This window comes from Procambarus clarkii, chromosome 58 (genome assembly GCF_040958095.1).
Source record: "Procambarus clarkii isolate CNS0578487 chromosome 58, FALCON_Pclarkii_2.0, whole genome shotgun sequence".
Classification (NCBI taxonomy): domain Eukaryota; kingdom Metazoa; phylum Arthropoda; class Malacostraca; order Decapoda; family Cambaridae; genus Procambarus; species Procambarus clarkii.
Genome location: NC_091207.1, coordinates 18,957,465 through 18,979,329, shown reverse-complemented (window position 1 = coordinate 18,979,329; position 21,865 = coordinate 18,957,465). Strand labels below are relative to the sequence as shown.

At 37.5% G+C, this 21,865-nt stretch overlaps 2 protein-coding genes across 5 annotated transcripts in view; one reads left to right on the top strand and one right to left on the bottom strand.

Annotated features, from left to right (window-relative positions):
* The first annotated feature begins 59 nt into the window (after positions 1-59).
* On the top strand, positions 60-16,145 carry LOC123767945 (dehydrogenase/reductase SDR family member 6). 2 transcript variants are annotated; one of them, XM_069306637.1, is made up of 8 exons: positions 60-1,424; positions 4,776-4,880; positions 5,415-5,511; positions 5,788-5,896; positions 7,898-8,052; positions 8,961-9,039; positions 11,162-11,254; positions 15,799-16,145. In XM_069306637.1, the coding sequence occupies exons 1-8, from the start codon at positions 1,367-1,369 to the stop codon at positions 15,850-15,852; spliced, it is 750 nt and encodes a 249-aa protein (XP_069162738.1). In that variant the 5' UTR covers positions 60-1,366; the 3' UTR covers positions 15,853-16,145. The 2 variants fall into 2 exon arrangements, with proteins under 2 accessions (XP_069162738.1, XP_045614091.2); XM_045758135.2 differs by lacking the exon at positions 60-1,424 and adding an exon at positions 4,012-4,170.
* Positions 16,146-17,707: 1,562 nt separating this feature from the next.
* LOC123767938 (calpain-5) overlaps positions 17,708-21,865 on the bottom strand; it is a 94,681-nt gene continuing 90,523 nt past the window's right edge. For all 3 annotated transcript variants that reach the window (XM_045758121.2, XM_045758120.2, XM_045758123.2), the window contains one exon: positions 17,708-21,740. In XM_045758121.2, the coding sequence (XP_045614077.1) occupies positions 21,558-21,740 (183 nt within the window). In that variant the 3' untranslated portion in view covers positions 17,708-21,557. The remainder of the gene's footprint in view (positions 21,741-21,865) is intronic.

The window sequence follows — 21,865 nt, the reverse complement described above, 5'->3', positions numbered from 1 at the left end:
GTCAAATGCTCTTGTGGTACGTATATTTATAAATCATTCTGTATGATGAATATTCATTTGCAATTATCTTCATGTTGCAACACATACGATGATTGACATCACTAATGTGCAATCAAAGCGACCAACAACACCACTAATGTGTAATCAAAGCGACCAACAACACCACTAATGTGTAATCAAAGCGACCAACAACACCACTAATGTGTAATCAAAGCGACCAACAACACCACTAAGGTGTAATCAAAGCGACCAACAACACCACTAAGGTGTAATCAAAGCGACCAACAACACCACTAATGTGTAATCAAAGCGACCAACAACACCACTAAGGTGTAATCAAAGCGACCAACAACACCACTAAGGTGTAATCAAAGCGACCAACAACACCACTAATGTGTAATCAAAGCGACCAACAACACCACTAAGGTGTAATCAAAGCGACCAACAACACCACTAAGGTGTAATCAAAGCGACCAACAACACCACTAATGTGTAATCAAAGCGACCAACAACACCACTAACGTGTAATCAAAGTGACCACCAACACAAACGTGAGTATCTCATTTAAATTTAAATTTTGCCCCGAGGGGCGAGTTTATTGGGCAGCGCCACTCATCCTGTGAGTGAACATACCGCCATAGCAGCATGTTATGCTTTTTCCCCAATAGGAAAAAACCCGCTGGGTTGTTCATCCTGTCACTGAGTATCTCATGTTCAATCTTGATTTTTCACTTAAACTTATATTTGTAAAAAAGTTAAAATTCCAGAATTAATATTGGTAAATTATTACATCTCAACCTTTAAATTAAATATCAGCTGGGACACCAACTCATAAACTCTTCAGACAAAATTATATATAATAAATTAAATATTACCTGTATAAAGCTACTAAAAAACACACATTGTAAGGTAGTGATTTATTTACATACATTTCGTTCACAGGGCATTGATTTCGTGGAGAGATTTATAATATAAAAGTTTATTTAGATACATTTTTGTTGACATGGCATAGACTTTACTTGTTGCATGAGTGTCTGTTAGATTGAAATCACGTGCACAAACTGCGATGAAAGCATTTGAAAGTCCCGCCAAGGTGCAGCTTGTGTGCGCCTGCGCAAGAGGCGTATTATCCTTGTAAGAGCTAGGTTCCGTCTAAAATCAAGGAAGAGCATTGTCAAAATTATATTTTTAAGTACATTCTATAACTAAAAACAATTTTTAGAAATCAGTGTTAAATGCCGGAATCCAGTACAGAATCCTACAAACTATTATAAGGATGATTGATAAAATATCTTGAATCTCAATAACATTGGAACGGTTGTCGGAAACACGGAGACGTCGTAGATGGTCGCGTTATTGAACCTATATGTACGGGCCCTCCGTCCATTTTACGGATTGCCTGTCTGCTTCAAACTTATGCTTAGGTATCTGTGTTTGACAAGTAATGGTGCTAGTTGTCAGATAGCAGAGAATGAAGTAGATGTTGGGAGATCATTTAGGCGATGCACATTCTAAAGCCCGCCATGTTGGAGCCCGCCATCCATCGGTAGAATTACAAATACTTATAAATGTGGAGCCAGACGATTATTTCAGATAACTGAAACTTATTAAACCATGTAATCTGATGACAATTATATTTTATATGTACTGATTAAGTGTCGTAACCTTTGCTACTGTGAGGTCTATTCTGGAACGAAACGCCCGAAACGCTTTGCGTAATAGTGGCTTTAGGCATTGTATGTACTAGCTCTATCTATAAAGCCAACAAACTTTGTAAAATCTCTTTATGTATGTACCTTTACCTAAATAAATATTCTAATTCTAATTCTAATTCTACTAGGTAAGATTGTTCATTATTCAACGGGATGGAGTTTATTCAACATATATATGTTGGAATATTTGCTCCACAGGCGGGAGATGTATAATTCATTTTGTCAGGGGATAAAATGTAAAACTACTGGCCCACCGCAGATAGGAGGGTAGAAATAGCCTAAGCTACTCTATCCCTTTGAGATGTATATATTGCTTATCTCAATAAACAGTACTTGAACTTGAACGCAGGATGCTGGGGAGGGTCATGCTATCTATCTCCCTGGTACGAATTTCAAGAAAATAACATATGTTCCCTCAGATTAAACTCGCGCATCTTGAGTGATATCAAAATCCTCTTGTTTGTTATCAAAATCAACTTCAGGTTAAAGCAGCGGCCGTCTCTCAAGACGCATTAATCAGTTTGTACGTGTTGTGCATTAAAAATAAGTTTGTCTTCGTGTATAAATTATTATTATATATTAAAGCTTTATGTATAGTTAGGCGTAGGTTAGGTGTTTAGGTCCTGTTAGCGATTATTTGTATGTGAAGTACGTGGGTGAAGCATTTACGGAGTTGTGATTCGAACAGAGGTCCAAAAATGATTCCATGCACCCGCCAAACCCCCTGTTTATGAATGAAAAACGGTTTACACACGACTCACAACTGATTTCGTTCGAACACTTCCGGAACAAGTGCTTCACTGACGAATTTTGTTCGAAACACAACTCCGTAAACAGCCCGTCCTTCAAACAAAGATCCAAAAGTGATTCCATGCACCCGCCAAACCCCCTGTTTATGAATGAAAACCGGTTTACGCACGACTCACAACTGCTGACGTTCGAACATATCCGGAACAAGTGTTTCACTGACGAATTTTGTTTGAATCACAACGCTATAAATGCTTCACCCACGTACTACAAATACAAATAATCGCCAACAGAACCTAAACACCTAACCTAACCTATGCCTATATATGCACAATATGCCAATATATTATAATATTAATTTATACTTGAGAAAATTCCCGTATTGAATGAACAGCATGTTAAAATTTATGAATGCGTCTGTGGGGTCGACCACTGGATGGAATGGACATGAGTCGAGGACGGGTTGAAGACTGCCAGCCAGTGTATATCCAGTGTTGCGTGTGTTCAGAAAATAGTCGTTACTTAGCTTGAAAAGAAAGATCACAAGTGCTAGACACCTGTACTCACCTAATTGTGCTTGCGGGGGTTGAGCTCTGGCTCTTTGGTCCCGCCTCTCAACCGTCAATCAACAGGTGTACAGGTTCCTGAATCCCACCTGTCTGGGCGCGTGTGTTCTGCCGGTACTCTGGTACTGGCCAGAGGCAAAACCTATAAATATTGCCATCCACTTTACCGTAGAATTAAACATTCCATTTACCTGGGCTCTGGAAGACTCGAACCATGGAACCCCCACGTGTGTGTGTGAGGCAGAAGCTCTATCGACAGAGCTATAGAGTAGTCTTAATAAGGAAAGTTTATTATATCGAGTGAAAATTTCACAAACTTAGTTATATTTTGTTTCTATTAAAAACTGTTAAACCTGCAGGATAATATTATCTTAACACAAGTAGACTTGGAAAGTTTAGAAGAAAGTTTCCCGGGCCAGAGAGCCCGTGTTTAGGGTCCCTGCATGCAAAAGTGGTCGAACCTCACCCAGTACTTGAATGAGAGAATATAATGAATGTATACAGTGCATTAGCATGAAAAGCCAGAGAGACACAGACAGAAAGAAACAGAGACAAAGACAGACAGAGACAAAGACAGACAGACAGAGACAGACAGACAGAGACCAGCATCAGCAGCAGTCGTGTGAGGCCGGCCAGATAAGCCCCAGAGCACCTGTTGCTTCACACACACACGTACCGCACATATGGTATGTTACCGCTCAATAAAACGATAACTTGTCAAAAAATGCACAAGAAATAAGAAGCCGAGTGCACGAGCGCCAGATGAATAATGTTTCTAAAATTATAATAAGCGGTTCCCTTATAACTGCTGAACAATGCCGCTATTGAACCCAGCAGCAGCAGTGGATATATGTATATGTAACAAAGTTGATACATGTTTGTTATTTCACGAGGGAATATATATAAATATATATTTCAAACAGTGTTTAAATTATCAGCGTGTGAAGATAGATAACATTATATTGAGGTTCGGCTGGGTTGGGGGGTATGGACTTCCCTGTACCCGGGGTATTCAGTCTTCCTCCATCTGGGCACCCACACACACACACACACCATGGCTGCTGCCGCTGCTGCTACTACTGCCCCAGGAGGGGGAAATGGCAGACTTGCCGGGAAAAAGATTGTGTTGACTGCCGCGGCTCAGGGTAAAGTCTAACCCACATTAATTGTCGTGCGAAGTAATCAGTGATTGCATTTCAAAGGTTCTATGAAGGGCATTGTGGCGTAGGCAGTGACTTACACATGTTTCCTAGAATGTCCGAATGGTTATTGATCTATATCTTCAAAACTCTGAAAGTAAAAATTGCCAAAATCCCGACCTCAAACACTTCTTCAAGTTCAAGTATGTTTATTGAGACAAGAAAGAAATACATCTCAAAGGGTTAGAGTAGCTTAGGCTATTTCTACCCCCCAAACACTTCTTAAACGGCTGAAACTGAACCCATAGAAACCAATCGAGAAACCAGTATCAATTTGATGATCCAAGAATTCGAATAAACCAAAGCACAAAGCCTTACTGTAACCACACTCCCATGTATTTTTGTATGAGTTATTCAGGACACATATACAACCAAGGTCATACATAACCAGCCCTTCAAAGGCACGCGTCTATTAATGACGATACAACACAACAACAACACAAGTTTGTATTTCATTAAGTGGAACAGACAAGTGAATGTGTATGATCAGCAGGTGTGTGGCAAGAGTGTACTTGTGGAGGTATTTTAATATATATATATCTGGCCGGCAGGAATTGGAAGGGCAACGTTGGAAGCCTTCCTGAGAGAGGGAGCCTCGCTTGTGGTCGCTATCGACATCAATGGCGAGAAGCTGCAGGAGCTGTCATCGAAGTCAGGTGGGTACTGACCTTGTATCGTTGTGGGTACTGGTTTTATATCCTGGTGATTACTAACTGTATATCCCATATCCTGGTGAGTACTGGCGTTATATCTTGGTGAGTACAGGCCTTATATCCCCGTAAGTATTGGCCCCTCTATCCTCGCGGGTACTGGTCCTCTATCCTCACGGGTTGCTCAAAAACAAAACTAGAAAAGGTCCAATGATATACGCCTATGCTCGTTCCTGAGGCTACGTCGAGGTCTGTACCTCGTCTCAGGTCTGTACCTTAACTACAATGTACATACCTTGTACACATTTCCAAAATGCTTGCAGAAAACCCTACAGGCACATCCAAAGCAATTTGCTAATCATCCTACTGTGCACGGTGCTAGGGTGTGGTGGTCCGTAGCGTAAGACGTTGTTATGGTGTGACGAGGCTACGGTGTGTGATGGAACCTAGGGCATGACGGTGCTAGGGTACTGATGTGCTAGTGTGTGTGACGTGGCTATAGTGTGACGGTGCTAGAGTGTGACGGTGTTGTCTCTCCAGGTGTGGAGTGCCGGGTGCTGGACGTAAGGGACGGGGACGGGATTCGAGCCCTCGCTCAGAGCTTCACCGACATCGACGTCCTCTTCAACTGCGCCGGGTAAGTCATTTAAAGGTGCGTGAGTTTAGTGAACTAAGAAATATAGTGGGAAGATTCCCGATAGTCATTGATCTAACCATTTCGATCATATTTAATAATATGTCTACAAGAACGACGGCTTCCAATACTTAAATGAAGCAACCTTTCGGGGGGACGTCCCGGGCACCTCCGGGTCGACCCTATGGGATTGCAGACTGAGTTACAAGTGGCAGATGACAGCTGGGATCCTTACTTTTCTCCCGGTGACACTCTATCCTTCTCTGTTGACGTCACCAGGTACGTTCACCAGGGTAACATTCTGGAGACCACGGAGGAGAGGTGGGACTATAGCTTTGATGTCAACGTCAAGAGTATGTTCCACTTTATCCAGGCCTTCCTCCCCCAGGTTGGTAACTACATTATCCAGGCCTTCCTTCTCCCATGTTGGTACTATTGTATCCAGACCATCGTCCCCCTAGGATGGTACTGCTTTAAAAGCCCTTAATCCCTCAGGTTAATACCCAAGGGATTAAGAGACCAGGTCTTCAGGTTCTTATATAGAAATCTAGTTTGACAGTTATGTCGTCTTAATTTTGACTACCAGTTATTTCCACCAGACGACAGTAACTTCACAAATATTATAATGCAAGCTGGATGAGTTTATGTCTACTTGTTCCATTTAATATTTTTTGTATAGCATTTTGGTGACCTTAATATTTATGTGATCTTGATTTTATCTCTATATGTCATTGTTGTGTCTCACAACAAAGTGTGTAAATTCTGGTGCATCTCATTACCACTATTCTCGAGTCATAAGTCTATTAACAAAGTGATTACCGTGTTTGGCCGTGCAAAAGGTAGTCCTTCATTGTTAATTCAGGGTGTAAGGAATGCAATAAATATAAGCCCTTGAGTGGGAGCACAGACAGCATAATATGCAGATTTTCTCTCCCAACACTGTTCATCGATGACGTAATTTGCTTGGCTAAATTAACTCTGAAGGTCAGTTCCTGTGCCCATTATGTACCTTTGTAACCACTTCACCACTTCTCATAGGATAGGTATAAGGTGCATAATATATGAAGTGAACTATGAACTTCAGCAATGATCAAATGATCAAATCTTACCAGCAAGAATCAAATATCTTGTAAGATCTGCTGAGTAGGGTCAGTTCTCAGCATCTACTTACCGCATAGAGACCAACAGGTTCAGGAACTAGTTGATTGACGGATGAGAGGCGGGACTGCAGAGCCGAAGCACAACTATGTGACTACACTTAGGTGAACACAGGATTGTGATCGGAGTTAATACTATTATTTACTGCTGTTTAATTATTTGTGAACTTACGCACTGTAATTTTTTTTATACCTCTTGTGTAAGTTTCTTTGGTCGTTGGAAGATATAACTGCGTTTGTTTGTTCAGTTTTCTATAGCGGGTGTACATGAAATTTGTTACCTGACACAGCTGTTATTCATTCATTAACATGATGATGATTTTTTGAAGTGGCTTAGTTGCTAGCCTACTGCATTGTATGTCATAGTTGCTAGCCTACTGCATTGTATGTCATAGTTGCTAGCCTACTGCATTGTATGTCATAGTTGCTAGTCTACTGCATTGTATGTCATAGTTGCTAGCCTACTGCATTGTATGTCATAGTTGCTAGCCTACTGCATTGTATGTCATAGTTGCTAGCCTACTGCATTGTATGTCATAGTTGCTAGCCTACTGCATTGTATGTCATAGTTGCTAGCCTACTGCATTGTATGTCATAGTTGCTAGCCTACTGCATTGTATGTCATAGTTGCTAGCCTACTGCATTGTATGTCATAGTTGCTAGCCTACTGCATTGTATGTCATAGTTGCTAGCCTACTGCATTGTATGTCATAGTTGCTAGCCTACTGCATTGTATGTCATAGTTGCTAGCCTACTGCATTGTATGTCATAGTTGCTAGCCTACTGCATTGTATGTCATAGTTGCTAGCCTACTGCATTGTATGTCATAGTTGCTAGCCTACTGCATTGTATGTCATAGTTGCTAGCCTACTGCATTGTATGTCATAGTTGCTAGCCTACTGCATTGTATGTCATAGTTGCTAGCCTACTGCATTGTATGTCATAGTTGCTAGCCTACTGCATTGTATGTCATAGTTGCTAGCCTACTGCATTGTATGTCATAGTTGCTAGCCTACTGCATTGTATGTCATAGTTGCTAGCCTACTGCATTGTATGTCATAGTTGCTAGCCTACTGCATTGTATGTCATAGTTGCTAGCCTACTGCATTGTATGTCATAGTTGCTAGCCTACTGCCCAAACAAGTTGCATAATTGTGACTATTTCGAACGAACCTCTAAATAAGTATTTCCTATATTATTATTATTATTTTTATAAAATATTTACGGTGCAGATGATCGAGAAGGGTGGAGGGTCCATCATCAACATGTCGTCAGTGGCCAGCACTCTGAGGGGAATACAGAGCCGTTGTGTGTACGGCGCCACCAAGGCTGCAGTCATCGGACTCACAAAGGCCGTGGCTAGAGACCATGTCCGCCAGGGCGTCAGGTCAGCCGCCTCATCCTACCGTTACCACTTCCACAGTTTCTCTTGCCCAGCCACTTGGGCTGGACGGTAGAGCGACGGCCTCGCTTCATGCAGGTCGGCGTTCAATCCCCGACCGCGTCCACAAGTGGTTGGGCACCATTCTTTCCTCTCCCCGTCCCATCCCAAATTCTTATCCTGATCCCTTCCAAGTTCTATGGCTTGACGCTTTCTTCTGATAATTCCCAACCTCATTCCACAGTTTCTAGGACAGATCTTTAGCTCCTGGGCCCCACCTTTCCACATTGGTATCTTTCAGTTTGCTTTAAAATTATAGATTCAGTTAGCCTCAATTATTTATTCTAGTTATTTTCACTTGTTTACCATTGATTTGTAGCCACCTGCCATGGAAATCGATTTCCAAGCCTAATTCTGGTAGCTACAGGGCCACACTGTCTAGTGCAAGGGTTATTAACCTGGAGGTCCACGAACCCCCAAATTAGGGGGGTCCATGGACAAGATTCAGGGGGAGGGGTCCGTGAAGTCAGTTAAATATTTAACAATTATATGAACTACTTTTATTAAGTTATTTTTCACCAGATTTCGCCAGATTTTAAAGGGGGTCCGTGGCTAAAAAAAAAAGAAGTTCAGAACTACTAATCTAGTGGATGTTTTGTGATGTCCGTATATATATAGATTTAACAGAGTCTGATACTTCTATATTCCTGTTTTTCAATGACCTCTTGTAAAACATATGAAAACATTGCCATGTCCACAAATAATGATGTCACAAAAGTTGGCCGTAATGCCACCAAGTTACAGCGAGCACTATTTCCAAGTGGCTGTACAAGAATGTAACAACTCTTGTATATATCTCAAAAAAAAATATATATCACCAATATACGATAACAGGTGCTACTGATGTGTTGCAGATGCAATGTTATCTGCCCTTCTCCCGTGGCCACTCCAAGTTTCACCGAGAGATCCCATGACTTGAACGACTCGGACAAGGTAATGTTTATTCACGATTTAATATTAAAGTTATTTTTCGAATCAAAACACCGGTAGATCGAGTGATCTTACAGTGGTAGATCGAGTGATCTTACAGTGGTAGATCGAGTGATCTTGCAGCGGTAGATCGAGTGATCTTGCAGCGGTAGATCGAGTGATCTTACAGTGGTAGATCGAGTGATCTTACAGCAGTAGATCGAGTGATACTTCAGGGCTGGATCACGTGATCTTACAGTGCTAAGTGGCCTTTATTACAGTATATTATGCATTTATTTGATTATATCACCTAGCTTGCGAGTCTTGTAACTATTGTATTGAAATTGAAGTGAGTTTATTGGGGTAAAATACACACAAAGGGATGAGGTAGCTCAAGCTATTCTCACCCCGTTCAGTACAACGTGTTCATAGACACACATCACAAACAATAAACATATTACCGAACATTCTGAGTGATAAACATATACATTTCTTCCTTTACACATGTAGTATGTTACCAGACGTACACACAAATACTTTTATGCTAGGTATATAGACAATTTGCAGTACACATTCAGACAATTCAACAAAAGGTTACAATCTTGGTTGCATTACCAAGGTCGCAATACATATATGTATTACCTCATATAGTTTCCAGCATGAAACTATACATATGAACGCTTGTGACCGCTTTCTATGTAGTAGAATTCCTATGTAGAATTCTATGTAGTAGAATTCCTATGTAGAATTCTATGTAGTAGAATTCCTATGTAGAATTCCTGCCCGAAACGCTTTGCGTAATAGTGGCTTTAGGCATTGTATGTACTAGCTCTATCTATAAAGCCAACAAACTTTGTAAAATCTCTTTATGTATGTACCTTACCTAAATAAAAATTATTATTATTATTATTATTAGTTGGTACAGGGACACATGTACTCAGGAAGCTCGAGAATTACAGACCGTATTATAGACCCAGTAAGCTATAGAATCACAGGTTATACACCATTAACTCCTGGATTATAAGCCATGTACTGTACATGATTTCTCTCAACCCGGCCTTTGACAGAACATGTACTTATACAATTCCAAGTATACATCCATGACTGAAGAACGTTTAAGGGTGTTAGTATACTTTACTTATTCAGCAAGCCATACCCAGCCTGTGGGCGGCAGTGGGAAGAGTTGATTGATTGATTGATAAAGATTAAGCCACCCAAGAGGTGGCACGGGCATGAATAGCCCGTAAGTGGTACAATTTTTTGTTCAGTAATTCATTTCAGTATTCTGAGGTTGCATTTAATCGTCAAGTTGTTATCGCGGGGAAGGATACTGCTTGACAGTCTTTATGAGGGTGTCTAGCTGCTGGACACCTTTTTTTTTACTTTACAGTTATAGATTTGATTGATTGATGAAGATTAAGCCACCCAAAGGGTGGCACGGGCATGAATAGCCCGTAAGTGGTGGCCCTTTTGAGCCATAACCAGTATCATTAGCTGATACTGGAGATCTGTGGAGGTGCGACTGCACCCTGCTTGACAGGAGACGTCTCCCGTACTTTGTTACAGAGTTACAGAGGCACATATAATGGGCTCAGAGACTGAACCTTAAAATTCATTTAGCTGAGCAAGTTATGTAATAGTATAGCATAACACACATCTTTCAGACCCTCACTTGGTACTCGCTATTTATTTATTTATTTATTATTTATTTATATACAAAAAGATACATTGGGGTTTATAAGAGTACAAAGGATTGATGTTTTTACATTTTTGTCAAGCCACTAACGCATAGAGTTTCGGGAAGGTCCTTAATCTAACAGATAAATTTAAGTAGGTAATTTCTAGCAAAATTGAAAAATATTCCAAAAATTTAAAAATATATGAATAATATTCCAGCGCCATATTCCAGACCATAGGTCATTTTGTGTGTTCCAGACCTCAGGTCATTTATTTCTTTATGTCAAAGATCTCGGACTATTCTGTTTTCGGAACTTCAGACCATTTTCTGTATTCCAGACCTCGGACCATTTTCTGTGTTCCAGACCTAGCACCATTTTCTGTGTTCCAGACCTCGGACCATTTTCTGTGTTCCAGACCTCGGACCATTTTCTATGTTCCAGACCTCAGACCATTTTCTATGTTCCAGGATCACATTGATTACATACAGGATATTATGATTGGTCGCCTAGCGTACCCAGAGGAGGTGGCCAACCTGTGCGTGTATTTGGCTTCTGACGAGGTAATTGTATATATTGTATTTGTTGGGGGGGGGGGGTTGTGTTTGATGTAGGGTTTATGTTGGGGGGGTTGTGTTTGACGTGGGGTTATGTTGGGGGGGGGGTTGTTTTTGATGTGGGGTTATGTTGTGTTTGTCGTGGATTGTGTTATGAGGCGATATGATCATTTCGTACAATCGCCGAAGCTCGTTTTCTGTTTGCTAAAACCGTATATTTATAGTTAGGCTAGGATTTATTAGCTAATTAGGTTAGGCTGTATTGGGCTCGGTTGGGTTAGGACAGGCCGATTTGGGTCAAGTTAGGTTAGGTTCAGTTACGTAAGTTTTAAAATTCGTTGGCCAATCATCCTATGTACGACGTCATTTGTACACAATTCACATCGATTCGTTAATGAATTTTGAACCCTACCTAACCTAACCCAAGCCAACCGAGCCCAATACAGCCTAGCCTATACTAATATATATATATATTAATGATTCATCTTGTGTACAATGTGACTTTATCTTTCGAAATATTGCCAACATACAACCTCACGAAAAACATATGGTACTTTCGTCCATAAGACGATTCAACAAAAGCTCATATTTTATATATATATATATATATATATATATATATATATATATATATATATATATATATATATATATATATATATATATATATATATATATATAATATATATATAATATATATATATATATATATATATTATAAAAGGGATTTTTGCAATAGATATTGAAACCTACTTAACCAAATCCATTCTAACCGGTCCATAGAATTACCCAAATCTACCCAAAAGCACCTAAATCTTCCTAGCATTACGTAAGTAATGAAGACATATGGTATATTTACTTACTATAATGTTGGTGCTACACGTAGAACATGATCAAACCTATTTTTACTCTGAAATAATCTAATTTCATAACGAAATTAGAAGTATATATGTGGCAGGTGACGCCATAGGAAGTCGACAGTCCAAGCGACAATTTTGTGGAGCGACTTATCCAAGATATATGGTCGCCTGGAGAGAGTTTGCTGCCATAGCAGTCTCCTGTACACAGTGATCCCGTCGTCGCATTTCATGGCTCAAATTGTCGCAAATTTAATTGGTGATATTAACAAGTAGAATGTTTATTTATAATAATATCTTTCATAAACAGTCACTAAATATTGTCTGCTCTAGACCACACTTGAAAGTAGACTAGTTAATGTTCGCTACACCGCTGCTTATATTGCTCGGGCATCTCACCGTGTTGCCCGGGCAACGCCTCACCTCATTCATCTCCAAAGGTTGACAGGAACATTAACACTATATTTGGAGCGAGTATATTATTGGGATAATCTACTCGCTACAATACTAACGTTATTCGTTGGTATGCGTTCGCTATTTAAACTGCTCATGTCCTTTTCGTTCATAGAACACGGAACCCTACACGCTCTCTGATATATTGCTTAATTAACAAATATTCACAAATAAAGATTATATTTGTATATGTTATCAGAAATGCAGAGATAAAATAGTTTTTGTGAATCCATCACAGATTATACCTTATTAGAGAGGAAAAAAAATCATATTTTAAACAAGGCTTCTTGGCCACCGCTCAACCAATCGATGGGAACTACTGTACAACCTTTCGAAGATCAATATTAATTTAATCTAGATATTGTAATAAACGAAGTTTTCTATGTCATCATAAAGCCAGAAATATAGGCTGCATATTGATACTTTGGGATAAATATAACTGAAGTGAAAGTGAAGATATATGCCTTTTTATAGTTACTTGATGGCTTGCTCAGGGAGTGTAAAGGCCTGCACACAAGCCAATCAATTTTATAATTAATTTACGTATATGCAAAGTAACGTCAAAGGTTTTTATGTCAGAATAAAGACAGATGTAGACGATGATGTAACTACATTTCAAGGAAAACATATCTTAAATGAAAGCAAAGATATGGTTAAATAAATAGCCAATACAACACTATCGCTGGTGTCCGGACACATGAACAGTCGCATTAGGTGAAATATGGTGAAAACTAGGTGAAATATAACTTCAGTTATATTTATGCCAAATTATTAATACACTTTAGCGCTCCCGGGTCGTAAATAAACGACGCGTATTTTTTCCTAAAAGTACACCCGCGTCGTAAATTTACGTGCGATTAAAAAAATATTTGTATAAAATCCAATTCTTATTCGATCGACTTGGGGATAGTATGAAAATGTTTGCCATTAAATTTCCGTTTTCTCTAATAGGCACATGGCCTATTTGGGAGAACGGCATTGTATTGTAACTTAGTGGAAAGACTATTGTATTGTTGACACGGCGAGTGTTATCGCCCACTTCACACATTTATATGCATATGTCCGTGTAGGGAATTTAATTGCGATCACAGTGATACCAAATTTAACGCTGTAGGAGAAGTGTGGAGTTGACAACCCTGAAAAGAGTAGAAACATTTCGTCGCTGTTTGGAGCTCACGGCTAGTGATCGATGTAGTTCTTTAGCTTTTTGTGTGATTTAACTCATGCTTTGGTGCAACCCGTTCTCGCAAATTTAATAAGTCAATATTGACTTATTAAATATGTGCATAGGTGACATACTTAACATAATAGATACCCTTAAAAAGATTCATAGAAAACACCGACCTTGCCTAACCTTGTTAGTATCTTAAGATAAGCATCTTATTGCTTCGTAATTACAATTATTACCTAACCTATAATAGGTATAGGTTAAGTAATAATTGTAATTACGAAGCAATAAGATGCTTATCTTAAGATACTAACAAGGTTAGGTAAGGTTGGTGTTTTCTATGAATATTTTTAGGGTTATCTATTATGTTTAGTATATCACCTATGCACGTAGTTAATAAGTCAATATTGACTTTACGAATTTGCGAGAACGGGTTGTTTGGTGACATATACATATGTTCTTATATGTTCCTATATATCATTCTATTGCGAACACATTGGTATAAAAATTAAATCTGTACATCGAAAATTAAGGTCAGAACAGCGAAAAGAGTATGCACTTTTCAGTGTTGCCGCTCGGTCACCTGAAAACGTCGATTTCACTTCCAGGAAGTTCCAGTCTATATCGCCGTGCTCGTTAAAGTGTTTATTAACATGCAGCATATATTTCTGTCTTTATGATGACATAGAATCCTTCGTTTATTACAATAATCTAGATTAAATTAACATTGATCTTCGAAAGGTCATAGTTCCCATCGATAGGAAGAGCGTCGGCCAAGAAGCCTTGTTTAAAATATGAATATTTTTCCTCTCTAATAAGGTATAATTTCTGTGATGGATTCACAAAAGCTATTTTATCTCTGCCTTTATGATAACATATACAAATATAATCTTTATTTGTGATTCTTTGTTAATTAAGCAATATATCAGAGAGCGTGTAGGGTTCCGTGTTCTATGAACGAAAAGGACATAAGTAGTTTAAATAGCGAACGCATACCAACGAATAACGTTAGTATCTATATAACAAAATTATTGTCCTGTAGAGTTGATTTAACTTAGACACGTTTTTTTTAATAAATATTAAATATTTAATGGCTGTTTATGAAAGATTTTATTATAAATACGCATTCTACTTGTTAATATCACCAATTAAATTTGCGACAATTTGAGCCAAGAAGGGCGACGACGGGATCACTGTGTACAGGAGACTGCTATGGCAGCAAACACTCTCCAGGCGACCATATATCTTGGATAAGTCGCTCCACAAAATTGTCGCTTGGACCGTCGACTTCCTATGGCATCACCTGCCACATATATACTTTTAATTTCGTTATGAAATTAGATTATTTCAGAGTAAAAATAAGTCTGATCATGTTCTGCGTTCAGCACCAACATTATAGTAAGTAATTACCATATGTCTTCATTACTTACGTAATGTTAGGAGGATTTGGGTGGATTTGGGTAGATTTGGGTAATTCTATGGACCAACCCAACCTAACTCAACAGAGATCAATGCAGCATAACCAAAGCTAATAGCCTAGCATAACAATACTCTGCATACAGTTTTATCAAACTGTATTTATAATTATAAAACGTAATTACAAGTTCTTAGAAGAATGTAAGAACTCTTGTACAATAAATATAAATAAATAACTAACAAGAAATTATAGAGTAATTATAAAACAAAAAGGAGCTTCATCGAATCATCTCATTTCTGAAACGACCATACCCTGTTTTGAGGTGTTCTTTAAATGTTGTTTAAGTAAAAGTTAGTGTTGTTTAAATGTGCCATATAATATATAAACTTAAATGTTATTATATGTGACGTTGAACTGAGATGCTCTCTGAATACCACTTGATGAAATATAACTTTAACCTGAAATTTTAATCATTTTTATGACTATACCATTCATGGTGGGTCCATAGAAACCCGAAAGCCTCCATAAATATCATAAGACTAAGTATAACGGATTTTTTACTATAATGTTGGTGCTGAATGTAGAATGTTAAAAACCACACAATTTTAATAAAAAATAAGCTCATTTCATTGACCTTATTTTAACTATGTTCCAGTCATCATACCATACTGGCAATGTGTTCACCATTGATGGGGGCTTCTGTCTCTGAGTACACAAAATGCTACAAATACCCAACACTGGAAATCTCCAGAAGATGCGGAAATGAAGATCTCAACTTGTCATTCTGAAGTCTGGTTGCTCTGAACCCCAGAAACACTTTTAAAGTCAAGAATATTTGGAAAAAATCTTCTCACATTTTGATTGCTGTAGAACATCTGGAATGCCATGAAGAAACTCAAACTATTTCCCAACCTAACCGGTGTTAACCCATTTAACACATCTGAGAATTGCAAGATAATGTATTTTTTCTGTGAACATAAATTATTTTCTCTGCTCACTCTATTTATTGTATTATTAATGCTTCTTTCTTTAGTTTTAATTTGCTTCCCATAAACATTTTTAATAAGAAAACTAAGAACACTTGAGGACCACAGAGCTAACAACACTACAAACCAGACATGACAGGGCTGATCTCATCAAAACATTTAAAAATACTGAACTATTTGGAGGATATTGATCCAGACCACTGCTTCAATAAGTTAAGATGTAACACAAACAACGGTTTTAAGTTCAACAAGCCGCAATGCATGATGGAAAACAGATACTTTTACACTGATAAAGTTATAACCCCATGGAACTGCCTACCCACCGAAACCGTAAATGCCAAAACACTCCTGAATTTCAAAGTCCAGCTTGATAAAATCATCAGGATAAATGGAGGACCTTCGACAAGCTGCCACCTTCCTGTCTTCACTCAGGCCACTCGAGAGATAGTGACCTCAGGTAAATTCAGTTGAGTATATAAGAGAAAATTATTATTTGACCAAGGTTGGAGGCCAAATGCTTGAGGGTAGCCTCACCTGCTTTGCAGGAGTAATGGTCTGAGGTAAGGGACAGACATTGGCTGGTTGGGTTTGTCAAAATTTAAGAACAGCTTGCCAGGATCACATTTTTACCTCTATGGTAGTTTTTGGCACTGCCTGCCGGCTACACCTAGCTAAATATTTTGAAAAAACATTAAAAATGTTTTTTCTTATAGTTATGTTCACCAATAGTCACTGATCACTGGAAATTAATATAAATTTTCTACACTGGGAGACTCAAACTATTGACCTTATGGTGTGAGGCAAAAGCTCTATCACTGAGCTATTCAGGAAGCCCAATAGGAAAAATTTCAGAGGCAGTAAACCACTGCCCAACTTAAAGTTTATAATTTCCTCGCCTCCCTCTGAAGCACATAGGAATTAGTGAGCCACACCCGCGTCATATAAATTATCAACCCCACTATTATGGAAATAGACATTTCATTCTCTTAGGCACTAGGAAACTCGAACCACCGACCCCACAGTGAGAGGTGAAAGCTCTACCACTGAGCTATTTGGGAGGCCCAGTATGACAGTACTGTATTGTGAGCTTGCTTCTGGTGTGATGGTGCTGCACAGAGAAAGACCTCTGCTTTTTTCTCAACCACTTGGCTGTCCCTACTGGACAGTTTGTGTTTTTTTTTTTGTTTTTTTTTTTGTTTTTGAGGGGGGGGAGAGGGTGTCTGGTCTTGGTGCTGGAGCTATAAGAGCATCCCACTGATTGGAACATTCATTGTCGTCAGAATCGTGTATCCCTGCAGATTCACCAAGGGGTTCTGTAGCATTTATATTTAAAAGATTATTTGATGCATAAGAGGAGGAAACAGTCCAGCATAGCCATCTGGGAGGCTGTGTGGAAACCATTGCCTCCAATACATATACATTATATACATATATATATATATATATATATATATATATATATATATATATATATATATATATATATATATATATATATATATATATATATATATATATATATATAAACATGTATAATTTCCTAATTAGGTATAAAAATGCATATATATATACAGTATATATATAGTGCTTATATCTTTTAATTTTTTATTGTAGAGTCACAATTAGGTATTTGACAAAAGACAATAACAGAAGTATAACAAAGCACAGAATGTAGTACATACAGAAAACAGCTACTCCAAAGAAATACAAAATTATAAGGCCTTTCCCCTCTATTCACAAAGCTTTACAATGAGGATATAAACAATGCTATTTATTTTGCAGTTATATCCTTGATTAAAGTAATTTGCATACCTGTATAAATAATTTAGCATGACAAAAAATCTGTATTAAAAACTGAAGTGAAGATGAAGAATTCTGAATATTTTAAAATAATTAAAATACTTTCATTCATTGTAGGATTTAAGACAGCACTTTTATATTAAAATATATGCATCATATATAAATCTATGATCATGATTCAACAAAATTATAGCTATATGAGCAAGGTACGGCTCATTTTATTACAATGTACTGTATATATTTTTTCCTGAAATCATTAGATGTCACTCATGTTTACTCATCTGTCAGTTTCATCACATAATTCATAGAAACAAAGGTAAAAGATAAAATGTGAAACAAATAAAAATAAATGGAAAATCCAGGACCACAGGGTTTCCATTGTAGTTTAAGATTTGCTCCAATAAAAAAACACTGTGCAGGTGAAGTTTTGGCAAGAGTAAATATTTCATTCACTAAACTTGTATGTATTGCCAAAAATTCAGCAAAGCATTATTTACAGTATTTAATATTTTTATCCAATTGCTTTTGTTATCCAAATGTGTAAAAGTATGCTCAGTCATCTGCAATGGAATGTCTGGAAAAATGCTTCCATTCAAATACATTCCCACTGCAATGCTATGGGGATGCCTTAAATATAATTCTTGTTGAAACTCAGTAGACACACACTGTAACCAAACATTGTTGTTTCAATGGTGTAACATTAAAAACTTTGAGGTGACATTTAGTAGTGTAGTGAGTATATTATGTCGGGAATTGAGTAAACATTTTCAATTTCAAGTCAATCTGATGATGTGTTCTCAATCCAGAATAAAAACCTTGTCTACTGTAATAATAAAATCAAAATAGGCAGACACATTCCTTTAACCACTGCACTGCGCAAAGCGCCTTTAGGCGCTCAGAGAGTTGTGCTTTTTGTTTTTTAATTTGGCTATATTTTAATGTTTTTTAATGTTTTCATTACTATTTGTGTTTTGAAATGGAAATAGTTGACTTTGGAAACATTTTGACATTAAATTTACCTGAACATTTGTAAAAATAACAAAAATATGTCCTTGACAATTGCACCAAGACGTTTTTGCCGAAAATAGGTGAGCAGTGCAAGGGTTAATGATGAAAGAATTTTACATTTGCAAGAAATCATAAAAACAGGCCTCTAAAATAGCAATTGAGACCTATTTTCCATCATCTCTGATAATTCATACCACAATAAAGTTGAAAAAATCACTTATCATTTACTAAAGCTCATATGCCAGAACAGAATATAAAGCCAAGTGGTAAGATCCTAAGCAAGTAAGACTAATAAAGTAACAAAAGGAATCATGCACTAAGCATTAACCAAGAAATAATTGGAATTTATTCTAATAACACAATGTTTTAAAATAATATTTATAAAATATTAATATACCAAGTACTGTATAAGATACATTCTTTCTGCCTTTTATACCTAGTTTTCATTGCCAACATAGATGATAAGGCAACAAATGCTATTATTTCTATATATATATACTCACACCTAATTATAGAGATTTCGGAAATGCAACATATGCAGTCTTAGTAAGAATGGTTTTTCATCTTGTACACTTTCAGTTAGTAGGAAATATTTTTATACATATTAAGTACACTTTATAATTTATAAAAATGCAAAAGAAATACAAATCCCTAACATTAAAATTAATAAACACAAAACTCGCCTCTTGTATTAGAACTGATTAAATAACCTATATAAGTAGCCTTGTAAAAACTATAATTAATTCAAGCAGTTCATAAAATCAATCAATCATATGATCATTGATGAACTAGACAAAAAGCAAAAAATTAAAACTACAGTACTGTACTCTGCAACATACAGTATCTCTACAAAATATATACTGTATTAGCTTTCAATTTGCAGACTAATTCTATCTCAAATAAACTAAATTGTGATACATTTCTAATTCTTATGTCTGTCGTGGGATGGAGAGAGACGTTAAAATGAAGCAATTTGTGCTATGATCAACTTTTGTCAAATATCCTTTCAGTTATTTTTCCTCTAACAATCGTGGTAAAGCCCAAAACAGAACCTACTGGTGTGTAGGTTAATTTGTTCAATTTAATAATTCAATTTAATAAATTAATGAATTTAATTTAATTTATTATTATTAGCATCATAATAATAAAGTTAAGGCTCTGGACACACTGCTAGGAGTTGATATGTATTGAGCAAGTGATGAAAGCTTGAGTACTGTATGAGCTCACTTATCGGAATTCCATTTAACCGGATATTTGGATTATCTCACCAAAATCACGTCTGGATATTTTCCTGGCAAACCTTCACCGTGTCCAGATAGCAATCTGGATACCTGGAGGTTTGGCCAGATAGTGCAGACTGGCATAGATTCTAAATCAAGCCTAGATAATGTTTTGCCAAACTTTGCCATACCCGGGCAGAAATCTGGAAAACAGGAGATTTTGCCAGATACCACATATGTGCATCAGGCCATACTGTATTAATCCTATACAGCTGTGGCTCGAGGCACAGGGTATGGCAGGTGTTGGGGTAGGTTGTTTCAAGGTATGGGGGGGGGGTTAGGACAGAGGGAAGAGTAGGGAGGATGAAGAGGGGCATATCCTCATTTTGTGCCTAGGGGGTGTGGAGGAGCTTCATTTTGTGTCTGGGGGGATGAGGAGGGGCATGTGGAGGAGCTTCAATTTGTGTTTGGTTGATGAGGAGGGGCATGTGGAGGAGCTTCATTTTGTGTCTGGTTGATGAGGAGGGGCATGTGGAGGGGCTTCATTTTGTCTGGTCGATGAGGAGGGGCATGTGGAGGGGCTTCATTCTGACTGCCAGCTTTAGCAGCTGGCAGTCAAAACATGGCCTTGCCAAACTCATGTACTGTACAGTAATTTTTGTGTTGTGTTAGGTTAGGCTACATAAATTTTCAAGAAGTATTGATTTTAAGATGTGCAGCATCAGTCAAGAAGACAAACTACAAAGTAAGTTTAACCTTGTTTTAAATTACAGTACCTGTACTGGTATAATTTTTAATTGTACTGTAGTGTGTTTGTGGAAATTCAAATTATGTTGGTTGTGCTACAAAAAATTACTAATGTGTTTATTTTTGGATTTTCCCTGTAAGAAATACGGCTTATCTGGATATCTGGCTTATCCAGTGGGAGGTCCTTTCTATATAGTCTGGATAAGCGAGCTCATTCAGTATACATTGTCTGTCAGAGCCCTGGATAAAAAAATACCTGGTGTTATATACTTAAAGTTTGTTTTATATTGAGCATCTACATATCTTTGATTTGTGCTTCCAAACTGCATGACAAAAAAATAAGCCTACATTCTCGGTTTAGTTTTATTGTGAGTTTTACATAAACATACAACTCTATATAACAGAATATTAAAATTTGCAAACTTTTTCCTGCAAATTGTTTATAAAAAGAAAAAAATAGAATGTAATAACTCATTTTGTAAAATGCAATGCATATTGCTAAAATTTCTGAACTGCCAGGAAATCAATAGCATTTTAACTTGATCACATATATATATTGTGTATAATAGAAACCATGTATAATTTCTTGATTTTATGTGTGTATCTTAACCTTAAACAGTAATATAATGACATCTTTTTATTATGCTTGCAATTCAAATACTGGTCAAGTCATCATCACAATACACTTGAACTGTTAGTTTTCCCTGCTTCTCCACTGTTTTTTCTTTCCGTCTGCCATATAGTGGAAGCTCTATCTGTGTGATGGCTGGGTTGATTGGAGCTGCAATTTCTGCCCGACCGATGAACCCATCCACAAGCATATTACTGTTCCATAACTGTGTTGGGAAATAAATATGAGAATACGTAAGATTGTGACAAAACTGGTATATAAAATATAGGACAGGTATAGCCATGCAAAACATCATTCATAATTCCCATTGTTAGGGACAGGAAGCCTGGA

What these genes read in the sequence shown, in the direction of transcription:
- LOC123767945 (XM_045758135.2), top strand. Translation starts at nt 4,080, where the DNA reads ATGGCTGCTGCCGCTGCTGCTACTACTGCCCCAGGAGGGGGAAATGGC. An exon ending in GTTGACTGCCGCGGCTCAGG is followed by an intron (nt 4,171 to 4,775) that starts GTAAAGTCTAAC and finishes TCTGGCCGGCAG; the next exon opens with GAATTGGAAGGGCAACGTTG. An exon ending in CATGTCCGCCAGGGCGTCAG is followed by an intron (nt 8,053 to 8,960) that starts GTCAGCCGCCTC and finishes GATGTGTTGCAG; the next exon opens with ATGCAATGTTATCTGCCCTT.